The 15,595-nt window shown below is 36.3% G+C and overlaps 1 protein-coding gene across 1 annotated transcript; it reads left to right on the top strand.

Moving 5' to 3' along the window:
* The first annotated feature begins 363 nt into the window (after positions 1-363).
* LOC131152780 (arogenate dehydratase/prephenate dehydratase 1, chloroplastic) lies at positions 364-15,325 on the top strand. Its single transcript, XM_058104640.1, has 11 exons — positions 364-1,263; positions 2,246-2,313; positions 3,306-3,398; positions 3,485-3,685; positions 4,090-4,170; positions 4,264-4,359; positions 5,466-5,543; positions 5,633-5,722; positions 5,806-5,873; positions 9,201-9,282; positions 14,694-15,325. The coding sequence occupies exons 1-11, from the start codon at positions 924-926 to the stop codon at positions 14,748-14,750; spliced, it is 1,254 nt and encodes a 417-aa protein (XP_057960623.1). The 5' UTR covers positions 364-923; the 3' UTR covers positions 14,751-15,325.
* The last annotated feature ends 270 nt before the right edge of the window (positions 15,326-15,595 follow it).

Here is a 15,595-nt window from a genome sequence, read left to right as displayed (position 1 = left end):
ATCACGCGCTATCATAACAAAATTATCAGAGACGAATACGTGTTTACCACCAACAGAAAAGAAAAAAAAAATCTTGAATTTTGTTCAAATATCAACCACAAATTAAGGTATTAATTGATCAATTAATTGTGGGCGCGCACACACAGATTCACCTTTTTAATGCATATTAATAACAAAAATTAATAACCTTCAAGTTAGGTTTAAAAACCAGGCAAGGATCCAGTTAGAGTAATAAAATTACATGATACATAAAGAAAGATGCACTCAGTATTTCAAAAATTACTTTTCAGACTTTACATTTATTTTTTAAAGTATTAAGTGACAAAAAAAAGTATAAAAGGAAGAATATCGAATGTCCCAATTCCCAAATTTTTCCGTAATGGTTATTTTTGGGTCTGAACAGGGAGGCCCTACTGCTGCCTCACTCATGGCCGGGATGGAGATAAGCCTTCGAGCTGCAGTAGCAGTAGCAGTAGCAGTAGCTGTTAGACCTTTCCCTTAAACCCAGCCAGCCCATCTCAATTCTCAACCCAAACACACCACGCAAATCTTCAGCCTTTGTCTTCTCCAGTCATCCCCTGCTGTCTCCCGCACCGTCTTACCAAAACCCCCCCTCCTGCTATCTTCTCTTTCACATCTCAGGAAACGTGTTTCCCAACACTCTGCTCACCTACCTCTCCTCCCCCCCCTTTTCTCTATCTCTGTCTCTCTCTATCTCTCTAAGCATTTTTTTTGTCATAGCGACTCTCTCTCTCTTCCCACCAAATTTTCACTTCACAGCCATTGTGGGCTCCATTCCCAGACCTCCCTCGTCCTCCTTATTGACAATGTGGTTCTGGGCATCTCGAAAACCTGTCGAAACACCTCGGCACGAGGTCTCTGCCCACTCTGGAGTTGTTTAATTGGTTCAAATTAATGAAATTATGGCTTTGAAGGCTACGCCCATCTGGGTTTGCGCGCCTTCTTTCCCTCATCATCATCAGCATCATCATCATAATCGTCATCTTCATCTTCATCATCATCCCCTCGCGGGTCTTGTAGATTTGGGTTCTTCGAGTTTTGGGTCTGCTTTGAAATTGAATCTGAGGTTTGATGGCGAGAGGTTTCGCAAACGGGAATGTTGGGCTGTGTTGGCTCAGCGAGCTACGACTCCTGTTGAAGATGAGAAGCCGGTATCGCCCGGATTGGCCTCTGCTGGTGGGGTTGATCCTACTCAGGATACCGGCTCCGGAGAGTTCCACAAGGACTCAAACCTTCTTCCTAGTCAGTAACTCGATTCCTATTCTTGGAAAATTATATTTTACTTCGTTTGTATTTGCATTTTTTTTTTGTTTTGTTTTTTACCACTTTATTGGATTTGTGTTTGCAAATAACCTTTTGGGGAAACCAGATATATGATTTTTTTCATAATTGAGCTATTTATTTTGCCTAAAATTGGACCTCAAGTCTTGATGAGTTTGTGGACATTATATCTGATCTTGTTTGTTGACTTGAAGTTTTATGGTTAAATAGCGTTTGTTAACAGAGAACCAAACGTGTGTGTTTCATTCTTTGTTTGTGTTTCATATTTTGTCATGTGAGATTTGATGATTAATGGGGTGTTTTTTCAAGGGCTTGTTTATATTTTTGGGTTGTTCAGTGGTTTGAGTTTGATGGAATGAATCATGCGAAAAAGGGCCTGTTTTCTGAATTGCTACTTTGGTTTGGAACTTGATTGTTTCCATCGATTAAACGGATAACCTTGTGTATGGATTCAAGAAATCCTAGGTTTTAGAAGCTGGGGTACTTGTCATTTTCAGCATGTATTTGAATAAAAATATGTTTTAGCATTTTAAGGTGGAAGCGTGATTTTCCTCTCTAAATGGAAGTTGAGCATGGTTTTTGTGGTATAGAATAATCAAGGAGAACGTTGTGGTTTACATTCCTTTTATTGTTTACTTAGAAGTTTTTTGGATGGTTGTTAAGATTTCAATTATATTTGTTGAATTCCACTTTGGAATATAAAATCAAGTGTACAAATTCCGCTTGAGTAACAGTTATTGGTCTACATTTTTGTTAAATCATGCTTTATTGTATTGCTAGTTTTTTTTAAGATGCATGTTTCCACATACTGCATTTTATCAATTTGATGCTTAGGACATGATCTTGTTCAAACATTTATAGTTTGCTTGATTTCAAGTTTTTCCCTTTTAATTTTTGGTTATGACTTATGAGACAATAACTTGAATATTTGCCTGAATTGCAGAACCATTGTCTGCGAGTGATATTGTGCATTCTCCTAGTGATGGTTCAAAGGTCAAGGTTGCTTATCAGGTATAATTCTTGATTATACACTGCAAAATATATCCATAAATTGGTTCTATGCTCAATGAAGGAAATCTTGAGAATGAGGATAAGGGAATTAGGATGCTACCAAAATTATAACGAATAAAATAAATATAAATAATTGAGAAACACTTACCAACAAAGGCCTATAGTCACTGTTCTTAAGAGTTGATACATGATACCTTGCTGGTGCAAAATAGTATTATGGCAGCCTACTCTACAGGATTTAATATCTCTTCCCCCATAGATGTGAAGTCACAATACAGGTGTCAGGAACAGCCCTTAGATCACCCCAAAGATCACATAAAAACTAACAACTAATTTTTGGTGACTGGAAAAAATGTGGAGGCTGTTTACACTAGCTTATCTCTCCATGTATATTTTTTAGGTTACATGTGGTTCACACAATGTCTAGTCTAAGGAGCGGAGTGGTTGTAGTATAAGAGTTTGATAATTATTATCATAAAGTAAATTAGAATGCAAAATTTTTATAGATCCGTAATAAGGAATAGGTGAGGAATGACTAATCCCAAATTTTACCATACGAATGTTTCCTTTCCCGCTCTATGTTGGAAGGAATAGCACAAACAGTTGTATGGGTGGCTTCTTTATAAATTATTACATCCCTATGCAATTTTCATTTCATTCTCGTTGTATTATTCCATCCCTGTTCTGTGGAATAAGTATTCTGTGTACCAAATCTAACCTAAAAAATATCTTGGAACGTGATTCACTGGATATGCGTATACCTAAACAATGGAAGGAAATAAAAGCTAACACTAGAATGAAACCCTCAACTGCTACAGGCTAAAAAAACAGTTATTATAAATGAAAGTTCATCAGTGTTACATATGCATAATTGAAAATTTAATTATGCTACTGCTTTGTAGTGAAATTAAATTTGAAAAATATTAGTATAATAATTTTATTAAACCAAATTGAAAAGTTCTTATTTTGAAATATTCATTCTATTCCTACAGGGAGTACCAGGTGCATACAGTGAGGCTGCTGCACTCAAAGCATATCCGACTAGTGAGGCTGTCCCATGTGAGGAGTTTGAAACCGCATTTAAGGTTTGATAGATATATTATTATTAATTTTTGCAATTGAATTGCTTTAGTTATTGTTGTATCCTTTATTGCTGGTTCCCGTTCCACAGGCAGTTGAATTGTGGTTAGTTGACAAAGCAGTCCTCCCCATTGAGAATTCTGTAGGGGGAAGCATTCACCGTAATTATGACTTACTCCTTCGCCATAGGCTGCATATTGTGGGGGAGGTGCAATTGGTTGTGAACCACTGCCTTTTGGGGTTGCCTGGGGTCAGAAAGGAGGACCTAAAGCAGGTTCTGAGTCACCCTCAGGTTTGTCATTTTCATTGATATTTTCCTATTTTTGTTGCTGATTCTAAAACTAGGGATTTCCCTCAAGTTTGTTATATATAGTGCTCCGTGGGCCTAATTAAACGTGTTCCATGCTCAATGCATGCTGGCTATCAACAAGTATTTAAAGTGTAGGCAAATTAAATTTTCATACAGTTATGATACATTGCAATTTGGTTAGTGGTATAAGGTTACAGGTTACAACTGATAAAAATTAAGTAATATACTATTCATTGCTTGAGTTGCCTATTATTCAATTGTAATGATGCAAAATTAATAAAATTGCTGCGAATTTCCCATAAATAGCATTATTCTTTGGCATTGGAGCTTTCAGATCCTCAAAAGTTTTGCTGCTGTCTTTTAAATTGATTTATTCTTACTTTTAGGCGCTTGATCAATGTGAGATGACACTGACCAAGTTGGGTGTTGTCAGAATTAATTCTGATGACACTGCTGGTGCTGCTCAGGTGACCTGGAAGTAGTCTTTCATTGGGAAAATTTCTTTTTCTTATTGGAAATTATGCTGGAGTCTACTCTAAATATGAGGATTTTTTGGATAGATTATTGCCTCGAGTAAGTTGGGAGACACTGGAGCAGTTGCTAGTGCTCGAGCAGCTGAGATATATGGGCTTGATATTCTTGCCGAAAAAATTCAGGTAAGGTTTGCCCTTCAATATTTTTACTCAATGATGCAGGTAATATTTCTTGGAAAAGGGCTTGGGTTCCAGTGTCACAGAAGTACACAATTTCTATCAACTTGAATGTGTCCTAGTGGTTCATCAGCCCTGGCTGCTCAGTTGAGAATATGGCTGTCCAAGTGGACCGTCTATTTGCTACCCCCTTTCTCACACCATAAATTCCATCTTGTTAAAATTTACAATTGCATTTCAAATATTGGAGGTGGGTAGCTCATAAAGTTATTTTTGATAGACTTTTCTTTTTATTTTTTTTTCTTTTTTTAAATGGAACTTATTTCATGAGTATTATCCTGAGCTTCTTGCACCTGTCTTAATTTCCCCCTGCCTGGACAATTTATGCATTCAGTCTGGACAAGTTTTGGGCTATCACTTGTTCTGGTCATCCAAGGAATTACTCTTGTACTTCAACAACCCAATGCAACTAACTAAGGCTTAAGCCCAACTATGTTGGGTCACTCACTTGAGGGTGATAGTCTTTGTTAAACGAGAAGGATCTCTCTCTCTCTCTCACACACACACACACATTTCCTTATAGGCTTTAGTGTTAGAAGGTTGATAAAGTTTATAGTTAGTTGCATTACGCAGGGTCTGGAGTTTGACTTCTCTAGAATAGCCATATGCATATTTAGAACTATAAAGGTCAGCCTAGTCCAGAAAGCTCTTGCTTGTGGCAGGGTTAGGAACGATGGCTATTAGTCCCTTGCAAACAGTGCAGGGGAGTACAAATGCTCACTCAATAGACATACTGACTCAGCGATATTATTTCCATGATAATGAAATTATGCCCTGGAATGTGTTATATGCAAGTATATACTAGTTTTACCAGAACCTGCACATGCTTATGTGCTCCTACATTTATTTATAGGTGCATCACAAAAGGCTAGCTACAAGGAGGATTTGATTTAGTGTTACCCACTCACTCAAATAAATTGTTTTGAAGTTTTTCAACCTTTTTATTTAATGCCAGAATTGTCTCTGGTCATTTTAATTTTTGAAAGATGTTAGTTTATGTAATTCATGACCAATGCTGCTTAATTTGGCTGATTCCATGGTGGACTAACCAGGATGAGTCTGACAATATCACGCGTTTTCTCATACTTGCAAGGGAACCCATAATTCCAGGAATTGAAAGGCCATTTAAGGTATTGTTCTTTTTATTGAGTATTTTTATTTTTTTTTATTAATTTTTTTTTTAGGCATATCATCAAGATTCTGTTTTTTTTCTTGCTAGACAAGCATTGTCTTCACTCTAGAAGAGGGCCCTGGAGTTCTATTTAAAGCCTTGGCTGTGTTTGCGTTAAGGGGAATAAATTTGACAAAGGTAGCTTGTAAGGGTTTGGCTCATTATTTTGAAAAAAAAAAAGAGAAAATTTTAGTTATTTTTATTTTTGAATGCAAGTTCAGATCGAGAGCCGTCCACAGAGAAAGCGTCCGCTAAGGGTGGTTGATGATTCTAACAAAGGGAGTGCCAAGTAAGTGGTATTTTGAATCTTGATTAGCTAAAGCTGGACATGTTAGCCATCTTACCTTTTAGGGGACATTTTGATGTAGGACGGGAAAGGGTGACCTATGTCCTACGGTTTCAACCCTTGCACAAGAACATACACTCAAGACACCTTGATTTAAGAACTCAATTAACTGAACATAAACACAATAAATCAAGCCTCATTTCACATGTTGTTGAATTTTTAAATGGTGTATGATGTTGTTCAAAAATAAGTCCCAGGAGTCCTTTCACAAAGGAATCAAGTTATATGCAACAAAAATGTTATTCAAAATTTCAAGAATTTAAGTTCTATTGTTAGCAAGCAGTATTCCCACAATTGATTTTAAAATAGCAAGTATCAATATTGAAGTCAATGGATTTAAATGTGGTATTCAAGTATGGAATTTCAGGCTTTCAAGCAAAAGCTTCAATATAAGCAAGGGTTTACAATATATAGCAAGGATTCAAACACAAGTACTGAAATTACCAAGAGATTTGTTTGGATGACTTGACGTTGTTCAACACTAGTCTTAGACCACGCTAGAAAATTCCTCCGAGCAAGCTTTGAAACACCAAGACGAACGCAGCAATGTAATGGAAGGGAAGTGGCCATGTGGGGGGGTATTTTGGTGTGGCGGTGTGGATGCGTTGGAGGATAGTTAGAACTTGTCTGAAGTTCTTCGTGCACACTTTGAAATATGGATATGTATGCAGCAAATGAAATGATGGATTGGTGGCCTTGGGGTGTAACTCGGTGATGGTCGTGTGGGTGATGGAGGGAAGTCGTGAAAATGGAATAGGGATGGAGTCGCTGGATAGAATAGTGGTCTCTCACCACCTAATCTTTGAGGAGAACGACGTAGCCTCTCACTACACAATCACAAGGATTAGACGAAGCTTAACAAGCTTCACAAAGGGAAAACATTTTTAATTCAATAGCAATACTTTTTCTCTCTCTACATAGTTCTTACAATGAAGGGATATATATAAGCTAGCATGGGGGGACAAAGCATTAACAAGCTTTGCTAGCATGGGGGAGACAAAGACATTAAACAACAAACAATTCCCACACAAGCATGGGAGACAAATAATAAAGACACCAACTTACTAGACACATTAATTACTCTTACAAGTTACTAACAAAATAAATGTTCCAACTTTCTAGACATAATAAATACTAACTCAACTTACAACACACACAACTTACTAAGACATGCACATGCAATCAAGCAAGTTGTCTTACAAGATTGCAAATTAAATATAAAACAAAAGTCAAAGGAAGACCCAATTTTGTGTGGGGCCCACATGGGTCTTGAACTCGGACTTGCTTTGGCTCTACTGGCACACTGAAATGTCTTCAAAACAAGTCTTCAAATAATCCATTCAAAAATTACAAACAATTATGAATCGATGTGAACATCGGGAGGTCGTCCACGTGTCATCATGTCGGCAAAGGAAATGTGGACATCAGGGGGTTGTCCACGTGTCAGAAGATCTGAAAATAAGGAAGGTAGGGCGTGCTGATCCCCATCACATTTGGCTCGCGGCATCTATTAGGAATGTGATGTTTGTGACATCTCATTCCCATGTTTGTTTTGGGGCAGAAATTTGATGTTGTAGTAGTCTCACATTCCCTGTGAGCTAAATTGTCGAGCTCCAGGAATAGTCGAAGCTATACCCAAGTGAAAGAGGATGTAATCCAAACGCATTTCAAGTAATTGTTGTAAAACCTGACCTATTGACCCTTTTGGCTTTCTGGTGATACGAACGTATTCAAGAAATTGCCATTCTATAAGATCATAATGAAACCAACATGGAAACCCCATTTCTATGCTCTCCCATGAGTAAGTTTCTTGGGTCCAATTTTGGAGACTAAATTGCTCCTCACTTTGTTGGCTGGTTAGACATTAATGCTCCTATAAATATAGTATTATGACAAGCTAGTATTACATTTATTATTATTATTATTAGGCACAACGGTAAGGTTGTCGCCATGTGACCTGGAGGTCACGGGTTTGAGGCGTGGAAATAGCCTCTTGCAAAAATGCAAGGTAAGGCTACATACTATAGACCCATTGTGGTCCGCCCCTTCCCTGGACCTCACATACGCGAGAGCTTTGTACACCGTGCTGCTCTTTTTTTTTTTCTTTTTTTGAAAAAGGGGACCTTAGGCGCAACGGTAAGGTTGTCACCGTTTGGCCTGGAGGTCACGGGTTCGAGGCGTGGAAACAGTCTCTTACAAAAAGACAAGGTAAGGCTGCGTACTATAGACCCATTGTGGTCCGCGCCTTCCCCAGACCCTGCATATGCGGGAGCTTGTGCACGGGGCTGCCTTTATTTTATTTTATTATTAATAAGTTATAATAATATAACATAATGGTTGAAATTTTGAGGCCATATTGCCTCCCATTATTTCGGTTAATTGGATTATAGGAGTTGAATTTTTTCTGTTTATGATTGATGGTTGAAATATTCAGAACAGTGATTTAATTTGCTAGATATTCTTAGTAGGTTTTTGTGTTGAACATGGATTATTCTTCATATATTGTTTATATGCACGTCAGGGTATGATAGTAATTTTTCTCATAATGCATGCCAGGATTTCCATGTTGAACCAAACACTGACATAGGCGTGTTGTGTACAATCCTAGGAATCTTACAACGTGAACTAAAAACAAAATCCCGATGCACATATTTTGCTGCAGGAATGAGATTCTTTGGAACGTCATTCTACCAGGATATTTTTTACTATGTGAACAAAATGCCACCGTATATAGATGTTGATTATCTGTAGCATTACAGAGTTAACAATGCACAACATACTGGTAAAAGCACACTGTACTTCAAAAGAGCTTGTATCTTCTGCTTTTTATACTGCTGAAGAACCGTCGTGTTCTACATAGGATTATAAATGAATCGGTTTCATTGCATTTAAATGTGCTTTCCCCATCACATGTGCAGGGTCATTACATTCTTGTATAATTTAATGAGATGTTGGTATCAATATTTAATTATTATTTATGCCAATGGCTCAATTTATTTCCATGACTCCTTATCATGGATTGTGCCCTAAAATGCTTAGCAAACAAAAAAAAAATCTATTAATTTATATTTTCTAAGGGCCAAACAGCTCCCTAGATCCATATTTTGCCTATTAAAATGTTTCTCTATTTATAAGAAAATTTCTGACTTTCCCTTTCTCTGTTCTTATATCAGTTTGGAAAATTAATTAATGGTATTGTGTAACTATCCAATTCCACATTTTAAATGACATCTTCTCCATGCTGTTTAATTGACTGAGATCTGGTGGCAGGTATTTTGACTACCTTTTCTATATAGACTTTGAAGCTTCTATGGCAGAGCCTCGTGCCCAATATGCATTGGGACAGCTGCAGGTCAGTTTTTGTATAATGTATGAAGTAATGTGTCAGAAAAATATGGCATTCTTATGTCTTTTGAGTTTTCTTATGCAATTATCCAATTCCACATTTTAAACAAGTCCTCAATTATCTCTCTTAGTCCATTCTCTTTCACTATGATTTTCTCACGATCTGAACTCTCTCGAATCTCTTCTCTTATATGTGGATCTAGGTCTCTCTTCTAGATTTGCTCATTCTTGTGATCTAAATCTGATGTCTGGTCTCTCTAATCTGCTTTTGGGTTTCACTAGTCTTACATCTAGGATCTAGAAAACAAAATTGTGGCTCGGATTACTGTCTCATAGATTAGGTTTTATTTCGAATTGTAGGCTTAACATATGCATTAAACTTCACATTCTGATCTCTAGACACAAAACGTATTCAACTCTACTTTGATTTCAAAATAACTCATGCATGAGTCATGGTTTTTTTCTAGCTTTGAAACACACTTCGGACTTGCATGCTTGAGATATTCTATTTCATTTTTATGCATCAATTTAAAGATTTGATAGTTGGTGTGTGTGTGTGTGTAGATGCTAAGTTCAGGCCTCTGTTGATTGTTATGTGTGCATGGAATCGTGATCTAGATGTAGGGCATTTGTTATTTTGAAGTGAGTGCCGGTTACAGAAGCAATGGATTACTTAGATTAGGGTTTATGGGGTTCTAGTTTCATGCATTGAATTTGAGTACAGTTTGCACTAAGCCATCAACCACTTACTTTATTATCAAAAAAAAAAATCAACCACTTACTAACTTTCAAAAAGATAACATGCTGAATATATTGAAATTCAAAACACTTGTGAATCAACATTCTGGGTTCAAGAAAATATTATGATTTTTGGGTTAAACATGTGCATTTTAACTACATTCTCCCTTCAAGAACTACTAGCTCTCATAATGATTTCAAGTTTGCAACTTATGTATTTCAATTTATGCACTAATCATTTTTCCACCCCAGATTCTCAAAAACAAAAATATATGCATACAATTTTTTCTAATTTTCAATATAGAGCTACGACAACTATTTATTAAATTTTTTTTATCAATCAACGATCATTAGATACATGCACTCTGCCTGTGTAACACTAAATGCCCTAAATATCTCCACACACAGTCGGTCCTTAGCCTGAATAAATGAGTAGAGTTGCATTAGGTAGATGACAACTAGCATAAAACTTGTCAAATTTGTATGATATGAATCCTGACCAAATTTTCACTAGGGCATCCCCTATGAGCGATGCATTGCACTTATACCACCCAAGTGTAGCGAAAAATGGACGATGGTGGCCTAGGTTGGGCCATTCCAAACGGGAGAGGGTTAAGAAGTTAGTACATGAAACTAGGGTTAAATTAGGTACTTGTAATACAGAGACACTTAAGGCCAAAAACATGGAGATGGTTGACACAATGACTATAAGAAAAATTAACGTAATCTTCCTTTAGGAGACTTAAGTGGATAAGGGAGAAAGGTAGAGAAATTGAAAAAAAATAAAGTTGGGATTTAAACTTTGATACATTGGGAAAAAAAAAGAAGATAAAAATGAGGTGGGAATCATTGTAGACAAAGACCTAAAAGATAACGTGGTAAACACCAAAAGTAATAGGGATAGGATCATAAAAGTCAAGATAGTTTAGGCCAAGAGATAAATGCCATTAGTGCGTATGCTTCCCAACTAGGCTAGGCAAAAAACTTTAAGACAATTTTGGGAAGACATGGATAGGAAGGTTGCTCCTTCGTAACCAGTTGGTCATGGGTTCAAGTCCAAGTAAAAAACATCTTTGCATAATAGTAGGGGTAAGATTGTGTACACTATGATGGCCCTGCCCCCCTCCATCCTCGCAAAGCGGAGAGCCTTATAGCTTGGGGACACCTTTTTTAAAAATAAATGGATAGTATTATATAAAGGATGCTGGAATTTGAAAAAAATATCATAGTAACTTATTTGAATGGATACATTGGAAAAGAAAATAAAGGTTATGAGAGGATACATGAAAGCTATGGATATGAAGATAAAAATGAGCCCAATGATAGATTTTTCCATGTCATACGATCTTGTTATAATGAAAATCTGCTTTACTAAAAGAAAAAAAAAAAAAACAAAAACAAAAACGAAAAACAAAAAACTTAACAACCTCCAAGAGTGGACAAAATAAAAGGCAACTAGATTTTTTTCTTTAGGAAGGGAGATAGTTTATCATGTAAGGAGTGTAAGTTATCCCATGTGAAAGTTTGACTACACAACATAGAGTCGTAGTATTAGATATATGTGCTAAAAAATGAAGGAGAGAGCAATACAAATCAATGTTAGAGGACTAGGTGGTGGAGTCTAGAAGAGAGGAAATATGGTAATAAAGATAAAATAATCAAAGAGGGTGATTGGACAATAAGGGATAAGGTAGATGTGAACACTTTGTCAAATAGATTGACTAGCTCTATTAAAAAGATAACAAAAGATATTTTAGATGAATGCAAAAGAAGATTCTCAGGTAGTAAAGAGAGTTGGTGGTGGGGATCAAGAAATCAGTTAAGATAAAAAGAATTTGGTATAAAACATAAAAAAAATAGTAGAAACATAGAAAACTTTGAAAAGTATAAAGAGGTAGGAAAAGATGCAAAAAAGGCCATTACGAAAGCTAAACATAGAGCTCATGATAATTTATATGCTAGACTAGGTGCAAAGAAGGGGAAAGATACATATATAAACTTACTAGTGTTAGAGAAAGAAAGTGCAAAGATTTAGGTAATGTAAAATGTATAAAGTATGAGAATGTTAATGTCTTGCTTAAAGAACAAGTCATAAAAGAAAGGTGACAAAGATACTTTAATAAGTTGTTTAATGAAAATCAAATTGAAAGCTTAAAGGAGGATAAGGGATCATCCTAGAGAACTAGAAGGTTTGGCAAAAGTAAACCTTGAAAAAACCCAAAATAATGAGCCCAAAAAGATGCAAGGAAAACCACTATATCCCAAAGGAAGCAAGGAGTATTTGATTTTGCCATTAAAAATCCTTGCATTCCTTTTTGTCCAAAGAGTCCAAAGGAGAGTGAAGATAGCACTTCTCCAAAGGATTCTCACTTACTAGTCCCAAAGCCTTTGTAACAAACTTTTATGAAACCTACGACTGCCTTTGGGAAGACCCCTACCTCCTCAAAGACTGAAAACAACATAAACCAAATTCATCTAGCCATCCTGTAGTCTAGGAACAAATAAGGAAAAGATTAAAAAAAATTGAGATTTAGTTGCAAAAATGGTCACTAAAGTTGAGATGGCTTTAGAAAGGATGAGAAGTGAGGAACTATAGGACTAGATAACATCCTAATTGAAGTTGTGAAATGTTTGGGGGATAATGGAAGTATATAGTTAATTAATCTGTTCAATACTATTACAAAAACCAATAAAATGCTGGATTGTTGGAGGAAAAACACTTTAATACCTATATAGCTATATAAAAAAACAAAGGTGATGTTCAAAATTATAATAACTATTGTGAAATTAAACATACGAGTCATATGATGAAAATATGGGAAAGGGTAATTGAACAAAAAACAAGATTAGAAATGAGGGCTTTAAAGAATCAAGTCGGTTTATACCTAGGATTGGTTGGGACATCGACAGCATAAGTTCTTTATCTTTTAAGAAGATTAATAGAAAAGTTTAGGGAAGAGGGACTTGCATGTGGTTTTAATTGACCTAGAGAAAGCTTATGATAAAAAACTTAGGGAAGTTATATGGTGGGTTTTAGAAAAGAAGAGAGTATATAGTAGGTATACTAATGTCATTAATAGATGATAGAGTAACGACTAGCATTAGGACTGTAGTAGGAGAGTCTAGAGAATTTTGAATCACAATAGGTATACAACAAGGTTTTACTTTGAGCCCTAATCTTTTCGCTTTAGTGATTGATGAAGTACTCACTACGAATATCCAAAATAAGATCCTATGGTGTATGTTGTTCGTAGATGATATTGTTTTCATTGATGAAAGTAGGAGTGGGGCAAAATCTAAGTTAAAAGTATGAAGAACAGCTTTAGAGTCTGGAGGTTTTAGAATAACTAGAAATCAGATGGAGGATATGAAATAAAATTTCATTCATGTAAGGAGAGATATTAAAGATAAGATTAAACTTGATAATCAAGAAATTAACAGCACTAGTAGATTTCGATGCCTTGGATCTATTATGCATGTGGAAGGAGAAAGTGAAGAGGAGGTAATACATAAAATTAAGTAGGTTGGGTAAATTTGAGTGCTTTGGGTGTGTTGTATGAACAGATACCCCCAAAATTAAAATGGAAGTTTTATAGGATGACTACAAGACCAGCCATGCTCTATGGATCAAAATGTTTGGCAAATAAGAAACAGCATATCCAAAAAGTAAAAGTTACTGAAATGCAAATGCTATGGTGGATGAGTAGTATAACATAAAAGGATACATTAAGGAGTGAACATATTCGCAATAAGTTTTGCATGGCACCGGTAGAAGATAGATAGAGGGGAGGGGCTTACATGGTTTGGGCATTTGAAAGGCAGACCAAGTAGTGCACTGGTAAGGAGTGAATTAGTTATTGTTATTGCTATTAGAAGAGGTAGTGGTATACCTAAAATAACATGGAATGAGATGGTAAGGATTTAATAGTTCTTAAGCTAACCGAAGAAAATGCCCTCGATTGTGTTAATTGGCGGAAAAGGATTCATGTAGTCAATCCCACCTAGTTGGACTTAAAACTTCTTCTTGTTGTTTGCTTTTGTGAACTAGTTCTTCAAGCATGGTTCAATATCTAACATCAAATACGTAATTTTTTAAAGAGCGTGCTATTGATATTATGAAAATAGAGGCAGGGTTGATGTTTTAATTGGTTTATCTTTGCCCATTTATATTAAAGCACAAGAACAAGTTCTCTTGATCACAATTATGACACAGCACATAAGGTTCAAAAATTTTAAAGCCTCATGGAATTGCCTCTCCTATTCTTGAGTCATATTTGCAGGACTATATTATCAAGAACAATGAATTCAAATTCCTATGTTGGTAATTTTGTATACAATTATTTTTATTTTTCCTAGGAGCAAAAGTCATTGTTTGCTGCAGCTTTTTTTTTTGTTTGTTGTTTTTCAAGATGTTGCCACTGGAATATCTATTGTGTTAATAGAAAAAGATTATTCTTGGAGATGCAGTTTCATTTTGATTGGTGAAATTTTCAACTATTCCTATTGGCCTATGCGGGACGCTCAGCTACTATAATAGTATAATGCCTTCAAAACTAACTAGTAAAACCTGTTTGTGACCAATGTTGGCCAACTTTTACCCTTTTGCAGTCCACAGCCAATCTCTCTCTCTCTCTCTCTCTGTTTGTGCATTGGCATTTAAAGTGTTCTTGCTTCTTGCAGGAATTTGCTAGATTTCTCCGGGTCCTCGGTTCCTATCCAATGGATACAATTCCATGAGTCCCTCGACAGTGTCAGACATCCCATAATTATTTTGGCATGTCAAATTAAGCTGCAGATACATAGCACAAGTTCAACATTTCAGACTGTACATAATTTATCCTGTTGAAGTCGGTAGAGGAGGAAAATTTCCCAGGATTGCTTACTGGGAGCATTTTTGAATAGGAGGCATTATCCTTCAAGAAGCTCTTCTCTCCCCCCTCTTCCCACACACCGCCCCCCCCCCCCCCCCCCCCCCCCCCAAAAAAAAAAAAAATCCTCTGTTTTATTCTTTGCATCCCCCTAATAGGGGTGTTTTGGTTCTTTACACAAGCTCTCTGGATTCAATTGCTCTTGGGTTGGCAGATTTTACAGTTGCGTGCCTGGTTTTGGACTGGCAATACAATTTATTGAGCTGCTGCACAGGCTAATGATTGTTTTCTCTGCAACAGAAGGCTTGGGAATATCATTGCTGGAGTGCTTCTTTTATCATCTTTGAAATTGTTGTAACTTTTAAGTTCTAATGCTACTTGTCTATTTGTTTTATGGACACAAACACTGAATAAATCTTCCAGCAGTGCGCTCCTTCGCTTGAATTCTATTTTCATATTTTGTTGTGATGCAGTGCAGGAACGAAAATGGAACTGGAAAATGAGACTAGCTCATTTCGTTTTGTTTTCGTTTACATTTTGCTGAACTTTTGTGTCGGGGTCACGGGTGTGGTCAACGCGTTGAGATTTCAACTCGAAGCCAATTTTGAGGGTCTTAATCATACAAACACAGTTTAATGAAAGTTGAATTAGACTGTTTAGGCTCATAATTAATTCATTTACAAGCTCTGTTTAACCCTATGTAGAAGCACAGCA

The sequence above is a fragment of the Malania oleifera genome, chromosome 4 (assembly GCF_029873635.1).
Source record: "Malania oleifera isolate guangnan ecotype guangnan chromosome 4, ASM2987363v1, whole genome shotgun sequence".
Classification (NCBI taxonomy): domain Eukaryota; kingdom Viridiplantae; phylum Streptophyta; class Magnoliopsida; order Santalales; family Ximeniaceae; genus Malania; species Malania oleifera.
This window is presented reverse-complemented; position numbering and strand designations above follow the sequence as displayed.